General features: G+C 39.6%; 1 protein-coding gene across 4 annotated transcripts in view; it reads right to left on the bottom strand.

Moving 5' to 3' along the window:
• arhgef12b (Rho guanine nucleotide exchange factor (GEF) 12b) overlaps positions 1 to 24,150 on the bottom strand; it is a 63,906-nt gene that overhangs the window by 14,740 nt on the left and 25,016 nt on the right. For 2 of the 4 annotated variants that reach the window (XM_057324433.1, XM_057324450.1), the window contains exons 2-22: positions 18,293 to 18,313; positions 17,074 to 17,168; positions 11,627 to 11,725; positions 11,267 to 11,316; positions 10,607 to 10,664; positions 10,319 to 10,512; positions 9,700 to 9,810; positions 8,189 to 8,311; positions 7,964 to 8,089; positions 7,795 to 7,887; positions 7,267 to 7,377; positions 7,061 to 7,153; positions 6,923 to 6,965; positions 6,364 to 6,496; positions 6,116 to 6,253; positions 4,498 to 4,530; positions 3,412 to 3,535; positions 3,199 to 3,289; positions 1,957 to 2,163; positions 1,541 to 1,676; positions 87 to 122 (exon numbers count right to left, since the gene is read on the bottom strand). In XM_057324433.1, the coding sequence (XP_057180416.1) occupies positions 87 to 122; positions 1,541 to 1,676; positions 1,957 to 2,163; positions 3,199 to 3,289; positions 3,412 to 3,535; positions 4,498 to 4,530; positions 6,116 to 6,253; positions 6,364 to 6,496; positions 6,923 to 6,965; positions 7,061 to 7,153; positions 7,267 to 7,377; positions 7,795 to 7,887; positions 7,964 to 8,089; positions 8,189 to 8,311; positions 9,700 to 9,810; positions 10,319 to 10,512; positions 10,607 to 10,664; positions 11,267 to 11,316; positions 11,627 to 11,725; positions 17,074 to 17,168; positions 18,293 to 18,313 (2,115 nt within the window). Of the gene's footprint in view, positions 1 to 86; positions 123 to 1,540; positions 1,677 to 1,956; positions 2,164 to 3,198; positions 3,290 to 3,411; positions 3,536 to 4,497; positions 4,531 to 6,115; positions 6,254 to 6,363; positions 6,497 to 6,922; positions 6,966 to 7,060; positions 7,154 to 7,266; positions 7,378 to 7,794; positions 7,888 to 7,963; positions 8,090 to 8,188; positions 8,312 to 9,699; positions 9,811 to 10,318; positions 10,513 to 10,606; positions 10,665 to 11,266; positions 11,317 to 11,626; positions 11,726 to 14,227; positions 14,355 to 17,073; positions 17,169 to 18,292; positions 18,314 to 24,150 lie in introns of those variants that run through there. The other 2 variants (XM_057324440.1, XM_057324458.1) reach the window with 2 other exon arrangements.

Raw genomic sequence — 24,150 nt, forward strand, 5'->3', positions numbered from 1 at the left:
ACTATACCGGCTACAGTCCACCTTGCCGTTTTGATATCGGCCTTTTTTAAAAACCCCTATCAGTCACTAGAACAGAGAGCACTCACCTCCTGTCAGGCCTGGGGGTGCCAGCGTCCTGCGTTCTGCGAGATAAATCACATTTCAATTACCTAACAATCCCATCAATCCCCAACCTGCGTGTCATCAGCATACCCAAGTCACGAGGCAGCCGCTTCTCACGGCCGACTTTCATTCCCTGTCTCAGTAAGATCATTTATAGAGAAGACTACACAACAAGGCTTTGTTTGAGACGACGCAAGTGTGTCTTCACCAGAGAGACAGGGGGAAAATAAATAGCTGTGAGGTCTGTGGCGTGGCCGCTGACTGATAGACTAAACTAGACTGTTCGACTAACTCTAAACTGTGCGACTGTGAGAAAACGGCTGCTGGTCATTCTTTTCTGCCGAGAATTCAATCATGTTTTATCCTAGTTTTGCTCGGTGCAGTATTAATAGCAAAAAACTGCACAAAATAAATGCGACCCCAATAGTTAGCGTGTCTGAAATACGGTTATAACTCTAATAAAAATAATCAAATCTGTCTAAACTAGGGCTGTCACGATTATTAAATAACCGTCTCATCGCGATTGTTTGACCTCATCGCGATGGATTCAGATCATCGCAATTATTGCACATCTCTATAGAAGACACTAGGGGGAGCTGTAGTCCCTGCATATTGCATATTTTATTGTGTATATTGTAACTAAAGCATTGTAATACTTATAAAATGTACCACCACAACACAATCACTTAAAAAAAAACTAAAGCATATACCATAAAAATAACCTGCAGTACAATTTAATATTATTTCAGTGTGAAAACCAGTCTACCAAAATTTCATTAACATACAAGTAAAATTTTATTGTAGTCTTGCAAGTGAGAAAAAAACAGACTAGAAGCTTTTCTATGACTGATAGTATTTTAATGGTGGCTTCAATTCACACCTGATCAATTTACTTCATTTACAAGTATTTGGCGGCTATATTATTGACAGGTAAAAGCCTAAACCTTAAATATATGATGACCCAATTTTTTCCGATGTATTTCTAAGAAAAAAACATAGTCTTGTATTCAGAACAATATGGTCGTTTCAATCGCTGAATCAAAAATGTATGAGAATTAAATGTCAAAGCTCAAAAACAGACAATTAATCGTCATAATCGCCAAAGCCCTAAAACAGACAATTAATCGTCATAATCGCCAAAGCCCTAAAACAGACAATTAATCGTCACAATCGCAATGATTTATTAGACAATTAATCGTCAGTCAAATGTCATAATCGTGACAGCCCTAGTCTAGACCGTCAGATTAAAATGAAAGTTTCCTTATTTGTGGAATATTTGAGTTTAGTTAATACACAATAAGAACCAAGTACGGTCAAAACGTTGTTTCAGGTAGTTTTGAAAAAAAATGTTCAGGAGAGTATACGAAGTCAAATTGTTTTCTCAATCCATCTCATGACTAATCTAGTACGCGTGCTAGGTGCTGATTGGCTGACTCACTTGTCTATCTCAGGCTCCTCCTCGTGTAGATGTTCTAGGGTGCAGGGGCTGAAGTCAAAGTGAGTGGTCGAGTCTTGCACGTCTCCTGCGTTGATGCCGTCTCCCAGTCTGGGCAGTGCTGAAGACGGAACTGCACCTATTTCACAGACGCGAGTCATGTTACAGCAAGGAAATCTAGAAATCACATGTTGAATGTAATCACTGTTAAAATAAAAAGAAAGTTTGCTATTAAAGCCAACTCTCGAAACGTGGCAACAGTTGGACCACATCTAGTCAATTTGATCGAAAACAGGACAAAAGGGTTGAGTTCAGAGCAAAGTACAAACTAAAACATCTTAAACTATACCTGAAATATGGAAGGAGGATTGGGAGAAAAGATTCAGACCTAATAAGCAGAACCATCATAACGTTCTCACCGGTCTCAGACTCTCGACTGATGCCGTCTGTGCCCTGTACCGCTGAGGCACTGTAAGGAGGTGACATGACCGAGGGAACGGTGCCATCTGAACCATCGCTTGACTGACTGCCCCGGACGGGAGGGGATGACGCATCTGCCTGTTCCGCAACACCGAACGGCAGCAGAGGCTTCTGAAGACGCTGCTTTGGCTCTGAACCCCTGCTCGCTGCAGAATGAGACAGTGAGAGAGTTCTTTAGTTAAATACCTACACTGTTGGTTTCCAACATGGGTCCCTGGTAGTCCATACGGGGCCTCAGAGTCACAACGATATTTTATAAACAGCCTAATTTTCTTAATATTTTTCATAATACTAACTTACATAAAAAAAATCTATTTCATTATTTATATAGCAGATACTTTGACTTTTTTTTATAAAATTGCTTGTACTTCGACCTCCAGCCGTTTGAACAAATCAAATGAATATCATTACGATATTTACACCACCTATTGGCAGTTTCAGTTTTCTTATTTGGAGTATATTATTTGGAGTATTTCATCATTTAAAAAACAATAATAGGATATTTGTATTTTAATTAAAAACATTAGGTATCGTTTATCCTAAAAAAGAAAATGAAGTCATGATTTACTTAACCTCATGGTCCAAAAATGTATGTGAAAAACTTTGATGTAAATTCTATGTTGAATCAAAGTATATCTTTCTGAAGCTAGTGTGAAGTGTTACATCATAATGACGTTCATTTATCTTTTGGGGGTCATTTTTCGGCCAAATCTGATGTGCGATTCATTGCGATTCATTCGATTAGAGTGATAGGTCACCCAAAAATGAAAACTCTGTCATCATTTACTCACCCTCTTGTCATTTTAAACCTTTATGACTTTCTTTCTTCCGCAGAACACAAAAGAAGATATTTTGAAGAAAGTCGGTCACCGAACAGCACTGGCCCCCATTCACTCCTATTGTGTGGACACAAAACCAATGCAAGTGAATGGGGGCCGGTTAACAACATTCTTCAAAATATCTTCTTTTGTGTTCTGTGGAAGAAAGAAAGTCAAACAGGTTTGAAATGACAAGAGGGTGAGTAAATGATGACAGAACGTTCATTTTTGGGTGAACTATCACTTTAATCGGTGTGATTAATTATTAAAAAAAATATTGACAGCCCTCGTTTACTTATTGATTAAACTGGTATTGGCTAGAAAGTTTACCTACACTAATAATTTTCAAATGGAATCACTTACGTAAGAAAGTGTCTGTCCTGCTCGGCCGTCTCGGAAGAAAGATTTTTCGCTGTTTTTTCTCGATTCCGTCTTTCTCCGCTTTTATGCTCTTCTGTTTGGGGTACACAGAGACGCTGGTTTGCTTTACTGGTTTCCTGAAGTCATTTACAGAGTATGTGGCTAAAAAAACATTAGCCGGTTGCAAGAAACCGTTTCTTGCAACTGGACCCATACCTTTATCTTAGGGAAAAGGTTTATTAGCTTAGGCTTGTGCTCCAGCCCTCGCGACTCACTCCAGCCCTTCACTTTAACACCCAACTGTTTCATATACGACAGTATCACAAACTGAATTGTGCTACTGCAAGAGACAAATAGAGAGAGATGTTTAGTGTCAAACACACAGAAGCTAGTTATAATATCAAATGTAAATAATATGAAATAACATTCATATTATTAAAAATAATTATAAATGATTACGTGTACAACTTCTTGTCAATACATTTCTATAGGTAATAATATTTGTTAAGCCATTGTGTCTCATTTCCTGCAGGGGGAGCAAGCGCTGCCCTCAGTCCAGGCAACAATTCTTACCAGAATGCAGAAAATTGTACTGACAGCTACTGCCCCAGCTGAAGAATTTACAAAGCTGTTCTCACAAACGTTTACAAGCCAAACAGATGACTTGAGCAATGCGTAACAGCGCTCGGTGCCAGAGCGAAAATAACCCTCGCAAGCTCCTGTCAGTGGCTGCATGAGGATCTGCTCTCTCGTGCGCCATCTGGGAGCACACGCAACGCCCCGGTCCCTGCTGTCGAAGCCCATATGCTACACTTACACACCACTCGCAAGACTGGGAGGCAAAACTGTAATTGTGTGCGATCTGTAGCCGTTTCAAATCTGATTTGCATACCTAAGTCCTAATAACACGTTCGTTCACATTCTCTTTTATTGCTTTATGACACAATCACTCCTCAATAGGCTAATGTACCGTTACAAAAAAAACATCACAAAATAATAATTACAAAAACGAAATTATTTATAAAACTGATCTCACACCTCAAAATCTGTTGAGCAGCCAACATCCATAACATTGTCTTATTTTCCGGTCTTATTTTAAAATAATTGTAATTGAAACGGTACAGAATGTTTATCATATTGTATTTACAGTACGTTGTAAAACCATGGTACAGTTTTGAAAGTATAATCTCTGCTAAAACCAAACCATCCAATAGTTACTGGACTTTGGTGTGATTTGATTTAAGGACTGGGCCAGAGTTTCCGGGGTTAATTCGGGGTTGTGGAGCTGAGAAATCCCCTTACCACTTATCTTCCTCCGTGGCCTGCGGTGTCAACCTGAAACAAAACACAAGTGACAGTTTACTCAAGGGCACTTTCAAGAAGATTTGGAAATATTTGGACAAATTTAATCCAATTCAATTCGGTTCATTCACAAAGGTATCATATTAATCTGTGTTTGCCTGTGTCATTCTACAAATCAGCACCTTTTTTCTCCTTCATTAATGTTAATTGTTGATAGATTATGGACAGATTACATGTCAACCCTGTCACCATCATAACTCAAAACCCCATAACTAAAAGCAATAACATTCGATCAATTTATGATTTCTGTCAAAATGACACCATTCTTCTTTACGGAACTCAACATTGAAAGACAAAAATATTTCCTCTTTTTTAATCACTTTATTTCGTATCATATGTTATAAGGGGACAAGCTTAAAATGTCATTCCTGTTACTATGTTTTTGCGAAAGACAAGTAAATATTTGAAGAGTTCGGTTCCAAAATGAGATAGCTCTGTTTTGAAAAATTATCAAAAATCATGTTTTTTCATTGTGCATTACAATTAATATCAATCAAACTGCAGTTGGTTTGTTTTGATTTAAGCCATAATAACAAAAGAATACAGCTAACTAACACAATAAAAACATGATAACATAATAAAAAACATGATTTTTGAAAAATGTTAAAAACAGAGTTATCTCATTTTGGAACCAAAATCTTAATTTCCTCTTTTTTAATCACTTTAATTCATATCATATGTTATAAGGGGACAAGCTTAAAATGTCATTCCTGTTACTATGATTTTGCGAAAGACAAGTAAATATTTGAAGAGTTCGGTTCCAAAATGAGATGCACTGTTTTTTAAAATTGTTCAAAAATCATGTTTTTTCATTGTGCATTCCAATTAATATCAATCAAACTGCAGTTGGTTTGTTTTGATTTAAGCCAGAAGAACAAAAAAAATACAGCTAACTAACAAAATAAAACACAATAAAAACGTGATTTTTGAAAAATGTTAAAAACGGAGTTATCTCATTTTGGAAGCAAACTCTTCATTTCCTCTTTTTTAATCACTTTAATTCATATCATATGTCAGTGTAAGGGGACAAGCTTAAAGTCCTCCTGGTTACCAAGATTTTGCATAATAATTCATTGTGTTTTTACGTGGACACTTTTAAACTACTACCATTAAATGTTCAATCTGGTTTGAGAGATATCGCAAAGTGGTGGAGAGCCTTGCTACATTACTTCACATCTTTCTAATCTCAAATTTAGTTGGATTACTAGTATTAATACTGTAATATTGTTCAACAAATAATACTATTTACTGTGCGCCATGTTTCCTTTCTGAAGCCATATATCTTAACCAATATTAATATACACACAAAGTGAAAGAACCCCAAAGAAAAGGGTACTGAGACTAGCGTTCATAACTGTGGTGTGTTACTACACAAACTTCCACATAGCAAAAGGGAAACAGGGCCAAAAAGTGAACGACACAAGTGGCATCATCTTCACTTTTTAAGCCGCACTGAGTTTACATAATAAAGACATGAGAGGCACAACACAAAACATTTCACAAAAAGATTTAAATAAAAAATGAAAATAACACCAGTTGGATATTTATGTACACTTACAGAACTTGCTCTATCAAGGAGATGATGTGTTCTGCACAAGATCGCTCTTTCTCTAGAGCCACCCGGTCTCTCATTCTCTCAGTGTCTAGTCGGGTCAGCTCCACTTCGGCCAGTGTTAGACCCATACTGCGCTTGTGCCTGAAACAACAACAACACGCATAGAAGAACAAGCTGGAGGAAAGAGCAGACGGCATACATAAAGAACCTCGCTCACTGAATGACACGCAGTCGTGTGTATAGTTTCTCACCTGAAGTCTTCAAGGTTTTTCTGGATGTCAGGGAGAAGCGAGTCCTGCAGCTGTTGGACGTACTGTCTGTGGATGTCCTCTGAGATGGGCTCCTGCTTCTTTCGTTCAGTGTTATTTAAGTGGGCGGTCCGCTCTACATTGACATGCATAACCACTCATGAGTAATGAAACAGATTCTTTGTTTCAAAAAAGTACTCGTTGTAATTATTTTGTAAAAATACATTTATTGTCTATTTAAAGGGATACTTCAGCCAAGAAACAAAATTTCCCCATGGATATTTCTCTTAAACAAACGCATCGAATCACTTCAGAAGACCTTTGTTAAGACCACGGAGCCGCGTCGAGCCGTTCTTTGATCGATGGATGCACTTTTTGGAGCGTCAAAAAATTGCCCCCCATTCTACCGCTTGGGAGAAAAACGATACGTGGTATCATAACTCCGACTGCATTATTCTTCAACACATTCAGTTAGGATGCCTTGAAGGTGAGTAAAACATGGGGAAATTTTGTTTCTTGGCTGAAATATCCCTACAAATGAAAATAACCAATAGTAGCTTACCTAAGTCTGCTATGATGGATTCAGGCACTGCCACTTTCAAACTCTGCACAAAAACATAGAAAAAAGCACATGGAGCTCTTAGAAACCCCACTATTTACAACAGGTTGACCAAGCTGAGATGTTCGTGAGGCTCCTTACAGCGGTTTTGTCTATAAGGAATGTCTCCATGAGGGTGCGTCGTGTCTCTTTGGAGCTGCTCTGTTTGTAAAGTTCAGCGTGGAGGTAGCACAACTACGGGGGGAGATCAGACAGGAGACGCTTTATTGATGTGACTTAACTATACGTAGAAAGGTAGAAGCTATGTATACAACACGGAAATGTATTTTTATGAATGATCGTCTCACCAGCGGTGCAGGATCAAACTGAGAGACCACATGATGAATGAAAGCTGCCAGGTGAGCAGGCCGAGACTTCAGCAGCTCTATGCTCTGAAAACAGCTACACTGGCCATTCATCTAAAGAGGGACCAGATATACTCACAATGAAGAAACTACGGCCTGTTTTAAGCCACACACAAAGTTAGCACTGCTAGCTCTTTTTTGGGCTAAACATCACAATTGACGGATTTCAAGAATAAGTAAACGTCTCCTCGTACCATTTTTTCCGTTACATGTATGATTTTGTGTGATCTTGAAATGTCAACCCTGTTACCGTATGTAGCATGTTGCAATTTAGCAACCAAGTAATTCTTTAAAAATGGACACTTTAGCAATCGATTCTTTTTCTGATGAGCACCTATTCATTTAACATTTAGCGCAAAAAATGGTCAACTCTGTTACCTTGCTAAAGGCATGCTGCCTAAAGTAGTAGTAAAGTAGTGCATGTGTATGAAATGAACAGACATGCCATTAGAGAGACAGGGCCGCCCCTACCTGTTCCTGCTCTGTGTCAAAGTCATCATCCTCAGCACCGATGATCTGAGGGGGCAGACGGTGGGAGGGGCTCCCCATGTTCGACTGAGAGTCCTAAACAAGAATTGAACAAATCATGCCTGAAACCTAAAAACTAGAAATGAAGTTGTGACTTAAAGAGGTCGCTCACTAAGTCAGGCGTGTCTTCAGCATCTGGTGAAGGGCAGGGGTTGAGGCTGTCACGTGGTGTGGTCTTTGGGCTGTGGCAGGGGGTCTCTCTTTGGCATGGGCTCTCTGGGACAGGACTAGGAGTGACCTGCATGGATAAAGTACAGCAGGAATAATTATAATACATGGAAAACACTCAGGCACACATGTGAAATACAAAGGATGAAGCTGAGGGGGGAGTACTGACGGGGGTGCTGTTAGTCCAGGTTGACTCCATTCCAGCATTGGCCTGCCAGGAAGGGGGGCGATTCAAATCTCCCCCTCCATCCTCTAGCTCTCCTTCACTTGGCCTTGGAGATAAAGAGCCATCCTACAACAGACACACAGAAACTGTAATTATGACATCATTACATATTGAGACATGAACAAGACAAAATTTCAAGCATTATTGAGCGTTCCCACCAAACGCAACTTGCGCGAAAGAATTCACTTCAGAACAGACACAATTTTGCGTCATGGGAGGGGCTTCTGACAGGCGGCTCCAGTCTCGTATATATATAGCTCAAATTGAGTAAAGATCGTTTTTTACAGCTTACCAGACTGTCCGACCTCCTCACTCACTTTCTTCCAAGCAAGATCCTTTTTATTCCGGTTTCGATAAAAGTAAGATGTATCGCACATACAGCAAAGATGATCTTGTCCTCAATTGTTGTTTCGGATTTCTGCCTCCGCTCGCTACGTCATAATAACGTCACTACTAGAGCAAGCTCCTGATTGGTTAAAGCGGCGCGAATTTTCGCCAAAGTTCAGATTTTTCAACTCTAACGCCCGAAGCGCTCAATTCGCGCCGCCTCATTCGCGCGAATCGCGCCTCAGGATGTCCTATCGCGTCTTTGCATTGACTTAACATGTAAATCACTCGCGCTTAACGCTTCATTCGCGTTTGGTGGGAACGCAGCTTTAGAAGCCTATAATGTCTTTTTTGTTGTAAATCTGTATTTAACACAACCATTAAATAAGCAGGAATTCTGTTAGTGTTAAATCGAGTCAATAGGACAAATGGGCAATTTAATGACAGTAAAGACTGGAATACACCATACAACTTTTGCTTGGATTTTTGTCACAATTGTCTGAGCCAGTCTACAGATTTTGGGCAGTCGAAGTTGACAGATTTCACAGAAACGTATAGTGTATGATGGGAACGGACACAATTTTCCAGACTATGATTCCATCCAGTCAGAGGATATCAAAACATGCCATATTTTGTGACGATTTTAGAAGAACTAACACAACTGCCACTCGAGACTGCATCTTAATGCACTTCGCTTTTGTGACTCACAACAACTACTGTGGTTATCTGCACATCCACGTTTGTTTCATGTGTCATTGGTCTCCTAGCAACAAGGCACACGTTTCTGTGTAAGTTTGTTGTGTTTGCGAATGATCTGATCCTGTTGCCCCACATTTTATGTAACCATTTCAGATTTTAAAATAGTGTGTTCCAGCCATAAGAAAACATTTCAGGACACAAATCAAAATCATATCTGAAATTAAAAATGATCTCAACTGTGTCTGAATTCTTTCTTTCATACAAAGATAAATGCAAATAAACAAGTTTATGAATACGTTTTTATGTGATTGCAATTTGGGGTAACCGGTTGTCAATCATCCTATTCAGAAACATTGAATTTAAATAGCATTTTTATGAATGATTTATTACACAGCGCTCTGGAATACATGTGTGTGTACTGTATGTACCTGTCCAGCGGCCTTGTTCAGCTGATCCTGGAACTGTGGAATGTGCTTCTTGGCTTCCTGGATTTCCTTCAGTAGTTTAGTTGTAGGGTTCCTGCTGTAATCCTCCATGGCCTGTAATTCACATCACACAGAGATTCACATCAAACATCACAGCCGTTCTGAATATTCACATAATCTTTTGTTATAAAGGATGTGAGATTATCTGTCACAATGTCACGTGGTGAACACATGTGGGTTTATGTATGAGCTCAATGGTAGTCTTGACCACAAATGAGTCAGTCTATATTAATAGCGTCACTTCCGCAAATTAAGATACTTTCCCATGATTCTATGCTGTATGTGTGATTCAGACAGCCTAAAGTATGACAGCAGTTTAGGTTCTTTGGGGTATTTTTTGCTTCATTTCAGTTTGAGTGCTTAAGGGCAAAAGAATATTTTTGGGAAGTTCCATTTTACGAAGATGATGACTCAAATTGTCCCCAGCAGCAAACGTATTTACAGTCAATACAGTTTTATTGAAAGCTTTGCAGACTAATAGCAGGATTTAAAAGAAAAAGTAAAAATGCGAAGCTTGTCTTACGTTTAAATGCTCAAAAAATTGCATAACAAAAGTTCTTACCCATACAGGTAGAGGGACGGGTTTGCGCTCGGAGGGGCTGGGGGAAGAAGAGGGCCGGTCTGGGCCAATGGGCCCTGGGGAGTGAGGGGAGGTGAGCGGGGAGAGAGACCCGTCCTCCCCCTCACCATCCGACAGGGGGATTTGAGCCAGCCCTGGCGGTCTCCCCAGCACAGTCAGGGCCACATAGGAGCCCGCTGTAAACAAACACGAGACACAAATATTACAGTTACAGTTATAAAATACGAGTTACTTCAGTCAAATGATTAAAGTAAAGAACGGGCTACTTACATTTTATAAGCTTTACAACTTCTACATGATTCGAATGTGTTACTAACGTCCCATTGACCTGCATGAAAAAAGGACCGTGTTTTTAATATAATATTAATGGACCTCTCAAGTTGGTTGACTAAATGCCTATAAAGTGCAAAACTAACTAGTTGTGGGTGTATGATCACAAAGTGCAATTGAAAGAAATTTGCATTGGTTGTCAATAGAAAAGGTGACCGTACAACATATATTGTGCACATTCTGCATACTGCTAAACAACAATAATAATTCTTTGCAGAAAACACTGTTCATTTAGCTAACAGTAAATACCACTGCTCAATGCGTTCAATTTATTCTGACATCACAACTTCGATTTCAGTTATGCATTTGGCAGACGCTTTTATCCATTAAATTACATTATACTACACATTTTTTTGCAGTATCAAACCTTCCCATAAGGACACAGCAACAATATTTCTCCCTTTGCCCTGCAGGTGGCAGAGCGAGAGACTGGATATGTTTGACACCAGGTGAGTCTGTCTAGACTGAGAATGTCTTTGCTTAAAGAAATGGTTTCTGGGGTTGGCCAGGCAGGCGGCACAGCATTTGACCTGAATTTCATTCATTTACATTCAATTCTATTGCACAGATATAAACATTATGGAGAAAAGTGCGGTTTACCTTTATGATCCGGTCACCAGTCTGAACACCAGCATGCATGGCAGCTCCATCTACATGCAAAAGAAAAGGATATGAGAAAACATTTTTTAACCAAAAATATTGGGTAATCACTACGGTATAACCATGGTATGGCAACACAATGTTCCATGTACTACAGTAATACCACAGTGTTCTTTAAATGTCATGTTACATGTGTATGGCAATTATTTCATATATTCCAAAGTACAATGGTATTACTGTAATAACTAGGTACTACCCCTAAACCTAAATGTATACCATGTAGTTACCTTATACTACCCAGTACTTTCTTAGGTAAGTACACTATAGGTACCGAAAATGGTGCTTGTGTGTCTTTCTTACCCTCTTTCACAAGCTGAACAAACACAGGGTTATCACCACTCACTGTCAGCCCAAAGCCATTCTCATCTTTCTGGATGATAACACAACGCTGCACAAGCCCTGTGGGGGGAGAGAGAGAGAGAGAGAGAGAGAGAGAGAGGCAGGGATGAAGGAATGGAAGGATGGAGTGCACAGGAGAAAGGAACTCCATAAGCACCACTCAAGAGACTGGATAAAGACGAGTGTTGTTATTTCTAGTCCCACAAACTGCATGTGTATTGTGAAGCCACTAAAACTGATTTCCTAAAAGGCCTTGAGCATGCCATGAATCACAAAAGAGCTTCTGAAATGAGTTTCTTTTCCTGTTCAAAAGCATGTTTTTGACCTTATAGAAAGCCTATGTGAGAAACCAAAAAGGCTGTTTTAACAGAATCTCACTTACGAGTATGTTCAGCATGAGAGATTTATGTTAGTATGAAAGTCAACGTGAAACATTATTCATAGCTGTTTTTATCAGCTACAAAAAAGAAATGTATTATTTATCGGGGAAAGGATTGGATGGTCAAGTCTCTACACAACTTCAACTTGTGGCCCAAGAGGGCTTGTTTCAGATGAGAATCAAGCTATTGTGTTTCAATTATTATATTCCACGATTCTCAAGACAAAATCAAGATGATGTGCACCGATCAAAAGCAAAGGGCATCTATAATGGTATCTATCAGACCAGTCATGCAATACTTCAGTGTAGCTCATAAGTCATTCATGTGTGATGGCAACAAAGTGCATCTTACCCATTACTGTTACTATCACAAAAACACGTATTTGTCATCAAGAACACAATGTTTTGAGACTATTAGCAAAAGCCCAAAGGTTAGCGCAGGTTACTAGGTTAGTGTAGCTTGTCAAACCACTAAGCAAATTTAAGTAAATGTCTTAGGGATAGTTCTCCTAAAAATAGAAATGTATCATTTGAAAAACATTTACTCAATCTCATGTCATTCCGTAACATCGTATCTATACCGGACGCGACCAACGCGACACGACACACGGCTTGTTCTCAGGGCTGGACTGGGAAAAAAATCGGCCCTGGCATTTTTTGGCCCACACCGGCCCTCGACCATCTCTTTCGACGGGGGTGGGGGGGAGTTGGTGCGCATGGATAGGTCTGTCGATCGGGGGGGTGGGTGCATGGTTTATTCTGTCTGCATTCACGTTGCGTTCATTCGCATTTATAATACGTCCGTCTGAGCGGCCAATGCGTCCGTTCCGGCCCCAAACTATAGCGGCCCGCCGGGAAAACGCCCCGATCGCCAGATGGCCAGTCCGCACCTGCTTGTTCTAATGGGATTGTCTAGCCACATCAAGTCGGGGAAAAACTTTTAAATTATAATGGGTTCTAATGCGTTTTTTTATCTTTTGTCGCATCCGGTGTAGACACAAGTTTACGTTTCTTTCTTCGGCAGAACATTGGAAACTAAACAACATGGCCTCCACTGACTTCCACTGTATGGCCACAAAACATGAGAAAGACATTTTTCAAGATATCTTCTTTTATGTTTCACAGAAAAAAGAGTCATAAAGGTTTTAAACAAGAAGACGGTAAATCCAAACTTTTCATTTTTGGGTGATCTATCCCTTTAAAAAAGGTCAATCAAAGGCAGGTTTGATAAAAATGTGCAAAGTGCCAAAACAGCAGATGGGGCAAAATTTTGACTGGCTTTAATAAAGCATTTTTGTTTATCACCAAGATTCCAACAACTCAAGTTATAAATCATCATTTTGAGTTTTTGTACTGCTAAAATCTCAGGTAACATTTCACAGAAAACATCAGTTTGACTTCATTTAACTTAAACTCATGTAATGAAACTTACTAAAAAATTAGGACAAAAAGATGAATTCCCAATTTGAAGTTTGATGAAAGAGAGGATTTAGTTACGAATTTAACAAAAGTTTATTTAAGAATGCTGTACTCAGCATTGCATCTGGAGTTGACAGAAAGTGGTTATAGACGGTTTCATTGAACTAACTTGCGAAGCTTGGTTGAAAATATGCTATTAAATTATGATTAGAGCCAGCCACAGAGATAGATCAGACTTGGACAACTGAAATAGCTGCCCGGAGGCGCTGAAAACATGGCAGCTGAGTACCACAACTTCCCTTAAAAGGGACTCTGATACAGTTTCATAGCACTAGTATTAGTTTGCTAGATAAACAAAGACACTTCCTTATTCATAAACTGTTTTTCTTATACTGCTAAAGTGTATTTTCTGTAAAGCTTTAAGTGATTAATTCCTGTTCAATTGGGTTGAAAAATGTTTAAATAGAGACATCATGTCTCTAATAAGACTTGTAATAATAACTGAAGCATGAATCCCCTGACAGACTCGATCCAGATAAGAGCCAAACAGCATGTGAAATGTACTGTAATAGAAATGTAATAACGTCTGATGACAGCACTGCACGCCACTTTAATCATGCAAAGGGCTCAAGATGAAAATTAAGTATGTATCTGAGGGACTTCACTTTGAATTCACACGCAGGTTAATTCTGGAGGACGACAGGAGGAGAGAAGCACACTCACACACACCCCACAGCAAAACCAAGGGACTCTGTGACTCTTACCACACGACTCTGGTCTTCCGTCCACTACTAAATTTTGAACAGGCAGCTCTGACAGCAGAAAACATGCGGCACACACACACACACACAAACAGCAGAAAACAGCAAGAAACATAACATGATTTATGAAAAATCATTTTAAGAATTTGAAGAACGTAAATGATGTCCAGTATTAAATGCATTACTAAGATCATACAGAGTCATACAAAGTTTTTCGGAAATGTATGCCACAAGCATTTTTTTGGGATGATTTTGAAAAAGTGTAACCTATCAAAAGAACCGAGCCTCTTAGACAAAAAACTAGCTTCATTCATCATAACAGTAAAAACGTGAAAAGCTAGAAAAACTTGCGCTCAATGCGGGGTGAAGAGTTGCGTCATAAATGACAGAAAATCTCACCATGGAATAAAGGTAAAAGCATACAACTTTCCTATACCTGGATCACTTATATAACATTCTTTTTAAAAGGTCAGAGATTGCAATCCTGAGGCAACGATTTGACCAAATTAGACACATTTTATCCATGACCAGACACTGCTTCCTTCTCCTCCTGAGTTATATTATAACATGATGATTCAGACACATCTGAGACACACCCTGTATATCCTCCTTCATGACTCAGCTGGATCCCTTACTAAAATAAACCGCCATCGTCAAATGAGATTTCCCTCTCTGATCGCCGCACAGCTGTGCGTCTCTGAGACAGGAAGACAGAGAGGGATTACAGCCCCGTGACAACATCCGCAGTTTGTGATGGAATGGGTCCTCCAACATAATGCTATAACCAGGCTGCTGGTTATCACATAAAACCCAAAGCACTGGGAATCAAAGCGTTAAACTGCTGGACTCCATGGCAACGTGGGTTCTGCTGATCCTTTCAATTACGATAAAATAATCCTGGGCAAGATTATGGATTATAAAAGAGCCATGTCTGCAAATCCTGGTTTAAAACACAGATTTGTTCAGAGGCTAAAATGCCTATAAAAAAGAGCATCAAGTTTAACACATCCATATACACACTATATGGACAAAAGTATCAGGACGAGTATCAGGAAAAGTATCAGGCCGCCTATCTGTAATATGGGGATGGTTTCATCACCAGGTGTCCAAGAAGACAATAAAAACAAGCACAATCGATATCTTTCTTCATCTAAAGCTGCATTTATTACTGTTTTGGCATTAAACAATTTGAATGTTTTATCCAAATCATGCTTTTTTAATTATTCAAGAGCAAAAAATACTACATTTTAGTTATGTCGACCAGCCCTAGGTCTAAGGTTTGGATGGTTCCATGTTAATATTACACCATTTGGCTGTAAGAAGCGTCTTTCTCCACAAGCATTCAAAATCATCATGACAGATCACATGGAACCTGTGACTCAGAAACCTGGCTGCGGGACTGAATGCCCATGAGCAAAGACGGCAGCATTCAGGTTTCGTTCTTCAAGGGGGGTCCTACACCGCGTAAGCGGCGACTATTAAGAGAAATGGAAACGTTAACGGATCACATTTCCATGTATTATAAACCTCGTTCACTCAGGTATGCAAAATACTTGAATAGCCCCTTAAAGGGACAGTTCACCCAAAAAGGATAATAATTTACTCACCTCCGCGTTGTTCCAAATGTGTATGCATTTCTTTGTTCTGATGAGCACAGAGAAAGACATTTGGAATAATGCTTATAACCAAACAGATCTCGAGCCCTCCGTTTACTACCATGGTAGGAAAAAATACAATGGTAGTCAAAAATGCCCCAGAACTGTTTGCTGTCCTACAGGGGCGGACTGGCCATCTGGCGTAGCGCTAACGTATGGGGCCGGAACGAAGGCGTTGGCCGCTAACATATGGGGCGGTAACGGACGCGTTTTCTGCTGACGTATGGGGCTGTAACGAAGGCGTTGGCCGCTAACATATGGGGCGGTAACGGACGCGTTTTCCGCTGACGTATGGGGTCGTAACGGAGGCGTTGGCCGCTTAGACGGACGTATTATAAATGCGAATGCATGCAACGCGAATGCAAAAGACACGTATGTATGCACCCCCCACCAACCCCCGCACACCCCCCCCCCTTCCCCGTCGACAGATTTGGTGGAGGGCCGATGCGGGCCTAAAAATGCCAGGGCCGATTTTTCTTCTCAGTCCAGCCCTGCTGTCCTACATTCTTCAAAACGTCATCTTTTGTGTACAACAGAACAAAAACATGATAAAGTCATTTTTCCTACATGGGAGTCAATGCGATCTGTTTGGTTATAAGCATTCTTCCAAATATCATTCTCTGTGTTCATCAGAACAAAGAAATGTATACAGATTTGGAACAACTTGAAGGTGAGTAAATGATGACAGAATTTTCATTTTTGGGTGAAGTATCCCTTTAAGGGTTGAATTGCTGAGTCTGATTCATGGAGTTGTTATTCAAGTTAGAGCCAAAGCGTGTTAAGCAAGGTGCTACTCCAGCATTTAAATGATGATTGACATCACCGCGGTCCTTTTAATGTCAAGGGGTTCGACATGTTCCTGGTGCAAATCTTAATACAGATGCAGTCCAACAGCAGATGTTGTTATATAGAGGTGAGGTCTGCATTCAATCTCTCAATGAAGAAAAACCCACAGAGCTGCAGTTCACATGCACAATATCCCAGCTGTCACGATGCTGATACATGCACATGCAATTCGCTTTAAATGATCAAAATATACGTTTGTCTATTACTTCGATAACAAACACTATTCCTCTGAAAAAGAGCGAGTGAATGAGATGAGAGAGCAAAAGAAAGAGACGAAAGAGAGAGGTAGAGTGCGAGACAGAGAGGTGGATGCATTATTTACAAGATGTCTTTCACTTGAGTTCTTACCTGTGGGGTCAAATTCATGCGAGGGGGGGACTGATGCATTGTCGCTCTTAGGCTTTTTGTCGGGGGGATGGTCCTTACTGAGAATACTTCCTGTCCTGTACACACACACACACAAACGGAAAACGCTCACCATCAGTGCCACATCATGTTATTCTTATCCAAATGCACACAAAAACAAGACAGGAAATGTGGATCCACTTTCAAAAGGTCACACTCAAACCCCCTGTCCAAAAACAGGCCCGGAGAGAGTAGACAAAACATTTCAGACCAACACGATGCAAACTACTGTTCTCGGGGAAATCAATGATTTATTATAAACGGTTATCACGACACCATAACAAGCCGCGTGAGCAGAAATGCCGGCATCAAAGGCTGTTTTCAGGAAACGATAAAAATGGTTTGAAATATAGAAGGGTCAACAAAAGATTCTTACAACATTACAAAAGTTCTATATAAAGATATTTGTGTCGTTGCCTGGTAACATTAGAATCACAACAATCCAACAAAATGTGCTTAATAGTGAATGATATCACACGCTGTTGACTGTTCACCCTTCAATAAATAGACAATAAAATGACACCTTGTGAACAGTTTGATCATGTCTAGTTTCGAAAAAACAAAGACGGGAAATTATTTGAATACCTTGTGAACATAAAACCACACTGAAACACATTTGAGAGGATACATGTTACATTTCCTTTATATGTAAACCCTGAGGTTAAAGGGCTAGTTTGCAGAAAAACAAAAATTCTGTCATCATTTACTCACACCCAAACCTGCATAAATGTAATTGTTTTGTTTAACACAAAGATATTTGGAAGAATGTTCGTAACCAGACAGTTCAGGGGCACTGTTTACTACCATAATAGGAAAAACTCTATGGAAGTCAATGGTGCCCCAGAACTGTTTGCTTTCCACATTCTTCAAAATATCTTCTTTTGTGTTCAATAGAACAAAGACATTTATACAGGTTCGGACCATCTTGAGGGAGAGTAAATGACGACAGTTTTTATTTTTGGGTGAACTATCCCTTTAATACTGTGAATCTAAGCATTTCATGTCAGCGACAGCATCCGTGTTGTGTCTACCCTCAACCTGCCCTTATCACTGTCTGCAGAAATCCACCATTAACTGTCTGCACGGCTGCTGTCCTTCTCGCTTTAATGAGAGTGTTTGAATTGCTTGAAAGGAGAGAGCGAAAGGAGGTGTTCCAACTCACCTGCTCGCTTTTTTGGGAAACCTGGAAGAAAAACAATATTTAAGTTAATTATATATTTATATATTAGTTTGTATGTTTATTTGTGTATCTATTTTTAAATATTTATCTTTACATACTGCATTTGAATTATTCTATCTAGTTTCATTACTTCCTTATTTTCGCAGTGCTGCTAGAAGCACAGAAATTGACTCAACCTGTATTTGCCTCTCCTTTACATAACATGTTAAAATTGCTTATATCTTCTTTGCAATGGTGATGGTTGTTCTGCATAATGTATTATTCAATTTTCCATCTTCATAAACCTGCCCCATGTGGTGCCTATAATCTGTTTGTTGTTTGGCTTCATGTACCAGGATGAGGTTCTGCTAAGTCTCCCCATGTGACCCATAGGTTTAGCTCTGTCAATCTTTACTTTGCTTTCAAAACACGGGACTAAAGGGTCAAACAAATATACAAGACAAATGTGTGTCCTATTTGCAAAAAAAGTAAAGAAACTGGAAATGTTAAACAGCTAAGACTATATGTTAGTTCTAGTTTTACATAGCTAAGGAGATTCTTAGGTGTATTTTATGACAGTATCAGCTTAGTCTTGTATGTTTCTCTTAAAATTGGATAAAGAAAAATATAAGCAAATGTGACAATTGTTAAAATACATTAAGAGTATGGAGATGTTAAAGGAATGCAGATTGTACAGCTAAAATAATGTGGATCTGAATCTGGGTCATTTGAATTACTGCATATTGAAATATATGATAAAATTGATGTTTTATTGCAGACTTGGCAAATCTGATCCCAGTTTGGGACATTGATATCTCTTAAAAAACTGTTCTTAAGACAAAGTTGTTCTTAAGATAAATTATAGGAAGCTCATAAGAATGTCCCTTTGTTAAGAAGTTCTCAAATATTTTCTTAAGAACGTCTTCATTTTTTTTCATAAGAATAAAATGACATATGCTTTGTAAATCAATCTTGTGAAAAACAACTGAAGAAGTGTAAGTAGATAAATTTTAATGTAATTTTGTATTCATGGTACAGATAATTCCTGCATGCATTAATTAACTTATCGATATGTGATTTATCCTCCAGCACAAACTGAGTATCATTTAAGTATCATAAAAAAAAAAAAAAATTTAAGAAGAAGAATTTTCGTAAAGTCGGCATGAAACAGAAGTAGTGATTGTCTTTTTTTCCGTATCGTGACGTATATCCGAGTGAAACAACTTCTGAAATGAGGAAAATGTAGGATGGGACTTGATTTCATACATCGAGTACTGATTGGAACGTTGAAAGTTGGGCGTTGCCAACAAAATGGAGTCCGATTTGTCAGCCAGTTTGCAATCAGTTAGTCATTGAAGCCCCGCCCCCGCGCCATTACCCATGACCAGAAGTGAAAAAAGGTGGTTAACAAATGTGCAAATTAATAAAAAAAATAATTATGTGCACGGATAAATAATTTATAATAAATACTGCAACACTGTGTAAAACAATTAGAATGATCATTTTTAATTTCACTTTAAGAATGTTTTGTGAATCCGCCCCCAGGGATAGGTCACCAAAAAAAACCTTGTCAGCATTTATTCACACTCATGTCGTACACACTCAACTTATATTTTGAGAAATGTCTTAATGGTTTTGTGTCCATACAATGAAAGTCAATAGTGTCTGGTGTTGTTTGGTTACAAACGTTTTTCAAAATATCCACTTTGGTGTCCTGCAGAAAAAAAGTAATTCAAAATTTAAATGACATGAGTGTGAATAAATGATGAAATAACTTCAGTTTAAACTATCCCTTTTAAACATCCAGTGTGTAGTTGAAGATGTACTGGACAGAAATGCAATATAATATGTATAGAGGTGTATAAAGACCTTATAAAATTAAGCGTTATGTTTTACTATCTTAGAATGAGTTATTTCTATCGACATATACCGCGAGTCCCCTTACATGGAATTCACCATGTTGTTTCTACGGTAGCCCTAAACAGACAAACTGCTCTACAGAGCGCGTTTCGTAAAAACGTTATGTCCTCCGGCAAAGAAGCGAAAACGTGACAACATGTTTGACCTGTGTCAGCCACCGTAGCGCTTCGAAATCGAGATCTTATCTACTGTATGAGCATTCACATGAGTGGAATTTAAAGACACTTGAAAACGTTCGCTTTTTTTTAATCATTCACTTTCAAAAACACAAGTTTGCTAATTCTTATCCAGGTTTGGTCTAAAAAACTGTAAGATGTAAGGATGGTACTTGTTTGTTCTTCTCTTGGCCACACAGTGGAAAAGTTGTCAACTATGTGCCATAAGGCTTCCATCCAACACACAAGTGCTTGCATTTCCATGCGGATCAGATTCTCACGAGACATATATTTTTGAATTTGCGTGTCAGCCTTTACCATGACAGACTGCTGAGCTAGATCATAGTGATAAACTGCAGCCCAACACGCAATATCTCCTGTATCTCATCGGAGAACAGAGCACTCCTGGGGAAGAACTAGAGGAGCCTCTTTACAGAAATAGCTCAGACATCTCGTCCTCCCTCCCTCTCAGCTCCTTCCGCGGGTGGTTTTTGTTTTTGTTGCTGTTCCTTCCCCTCCACAATAGAGCTCCGCACGGGAACAATGGCTTTCACGTCAGAGCTGGCCCATTACACAGCAGCCCTGTGGGCCCGATTCCCGGAAACAGAAAGGGCTTCTGGCAGGGACCCTCATTTCCTGAATGTGTGAATGGGGGGTGTTTGGTGTATGGGGAGGGTCAGAGTGAAGGCAGGGGGCAGAACTGGGCTAAAATAAAATTTCTCAGGGCTTTGCCTCTTCCCATTTTTCTCCCTTTTCCAAGGAAAACTGCCTGTAAGCTTTCAGTGGCAAACAAACAAATAACGGCTTAGATATTCTTAATAGACGCCGAAGCAACAATCAAAGCAGAGATAAATGCAAAACGTCAAATTTCCAGGAAATCTCCAAGTTTAAGTCTTTCTGTAATAACAGGAATGAGAAAACCATGCAAATGACTTCGAAAAGGGATGTTCACCCAATGCATAAGGATTTGACAAAATCTGTAATCATCTTGTGGAAACAGATGTAATAATCTAGTGCTTGGGGGATCAGACATGAAAACTGGACTCACAATACAACAACATTAATAGATGCTGCATAAATGTTACTCGTAGTTAGTTTATGTTTGCTAATGTTATTAAGACCTTATTGTAAAGTGTTGTACAGTACATTCCCCAAAATGACACTGTAAATGCTCATCATAGTTTTATTATAATAATATGAGCAGTTTTTATTAATTTAACAGAGAATCTTGTATCATGATATGTGACACATCAATTGATTGTTACACCTCTAATGCATTATGCATATCTTTTCTTATCATTTGAGGTGAAATATAATATGCACATTTTGTCACGTTTTTACTAGATTTACCCATTAAATGTTCCGATTAAAAGTCACACTATTTAGCCTAAACAAGCAAGTGGTCCAGTTCCAGCACTGCAAACATATTAAAACACTCCCAAAATACATAGATTTACAGTAGCCATGAACGTCCCAGAGGCACGTCCAAGCTGACAGAATATGTGCAGTCTGACACAAACCTGTTCCACAAGCATTTACAAACAATTTCAAAAAGTGGCATCCTGTTTTTGCACAAAAATGCACATAAATAACAACATATACACCCAGCGCACTGAACATAAGAACCAATGGCATTCGACATCATGCGTGCACAAGTGTAAATATGATTTAAGTGATATGTCAAATGGTAGCGTTTTTCAAGAATAACGACTTTAATTTCACGCAAAGCTATGAAGACTTGAAATATAGCACACAGAGCATGAACTACTTTTGTGGTGCTTTTTGACAGTCCCTGGACACGGACTGTGTAAACATATTCTGCAAAGTATCTGTTTTTGTGTTATACGGAAGAAAAGAGTCACACCAGTTTGGAATGACATGAGGGTAAATGACGACAGAAATGTATTTTGGGGTAAACCGTTTCCCTTTTATTTAATTAATTAATTTGTTACATTTATATAGCGCTTTTCTGGGCACTCAAAGCGCTTTACATGGAAGGGGGAATCTCCTTAATCACCACCAATGTGCAGCAGCCACCTGGATGATGCGACGGCAGCCATATTGCGCCAGAACGCCCACCACACACCAGCTTATTGGTGGAGAGGAGACAAGAGTTGCGAAGCCAATTAGTACATATGGGGATGATTAGGAGGCCATGATGTATAGAGGCGAATGGGCGAATTTGGCCAGGGTTACACCCCTATTCTTATTCGAAGGACATTTGGGGATTTTTAACGACCACAGAGTCAGGACCTCGGTTTAACGTCTCATCCGAAGGACGGTGCATTTTTGACAGTACAGTGTCCCCGTCACTATACTGGGGCATTAGGACCCCCACAGACCACAGGGTGAGCACCCCCTGCTGGCCTCACTAATAGGGATGGGCGATATGGCCCTAAAACTTTATCACGATAATTCCTGGTATTTCTTGCGATAACGATAAAAATGACGATATATCCATAATGTCATCCACCGCTGTTTTTTGCGTCAAGTGATAGTAGCTGCATGTAGTCTAGACCCTCAGAAAAACAAATATTATCAAAAAGTAAAACTTACCCCAAATCAAACAGCTCCTAAAATATACCTACAGTGTTTTTGTAAATATAAAATGTAATAGTGAGATTCGACTTCAAAAGGTTGTAGTAAAGAAAAGTTAAATGAACTAAAGCTCAATAAACACATCATGTCATACCTAAAACTGTATATATTCTATTGTTGGGTGGAAACGATCGATCGCATCACGCTGTCAATCACTCTGTCTTGAACTGTGTGAACCTTCTCTTCTCACAGCGACATACACTGAATCTGTCTATGACTCGCGCTACAGAAAGAGAACAGAGAAATGCGGGTAAAAGAAATCTAATTAAATAATCCATGCTTTTATACGCTCATAAACGTATTTAAAATAACGTAATACAAACTCGCATGTGTACCGTATGTGAACAGGCAGCAGTGCTGTGCGCTATGAGAGCACATGTGGGCGCGAGCTGCGCACGGGACGCTCCGTTCATCCTGTATATAACAGGCAAGAAATCATACTAAACTATTTGCGCACGCGCACATAACATCTAACGAATGTTTAAATAAATACTTTTAGCCAAACTAAATGTTGTGGTGTAACGCATTATGACTATCAACGAATACTTAACAAACGAATTAAATAAAACGAAAGTGAAACTAAACATTAACTCGGACGCATCTACAGTGCCAACCTAAACGAGATTTAGAGCTTTAGTGCAAACTCTTTCTCAGCTTCACGTCCGCCCTCCGCTATACCCGTTTTCACTTCACATGTGAGCTGTGAATGGGTCTCACAAAGATATCTACAAAGAGAGGGGATGACGTCATCAACTAGAATTTATCGTTTATATCGCGGGAAGACTAATTCCTATCGTGTGGGGAATTTCTACCGGTATATCGCAAACGATATAATATCGCCCATCCCTACTCACTAACACCTCTTCCAGCAGCAACCTAGTTTTCCCAGCAGGTCTCCCATCCAGGTACTGACCAGTCTCAGCCCTGCTTAACCAGTAACCGGTAACCAGTCTTGGGCTGGTCGTCTACGAATCAGGTCATCTACAAGTCATTTGGCACCGGGTCTCTCACAAACTTGCGGTGCGTGTCGGAAGAGGGAGAGCGCGCGTCGGGCCTCTCCCCGGTCCCGTTTCGTCAGGCTCTCCGCCGGGGGACGGACCCCCGGCTATCCGTGGCCTATCGAGCTTTTCTCGGCGCTCGGTATCGCTGCCTTCAGGAGGTATTCCGATTTAAGAGGCGTTCAGTCGT

The sequence above is a fragment of the Triplophysa rosa genome, linkage group LG2 (genome assembly GCF_024868665.1).
Source record: "Triplophysa rosa linkage group LG2, Trosa_1v2, whole genome shotgun sequence".
Classification (NCBI taxonomy): Eukaryota; Metazoa; Chordata; class Actinopteri; order Cypriniformes; family Nemacheilidae; genus Triplophysa; species Triplophysa rosa.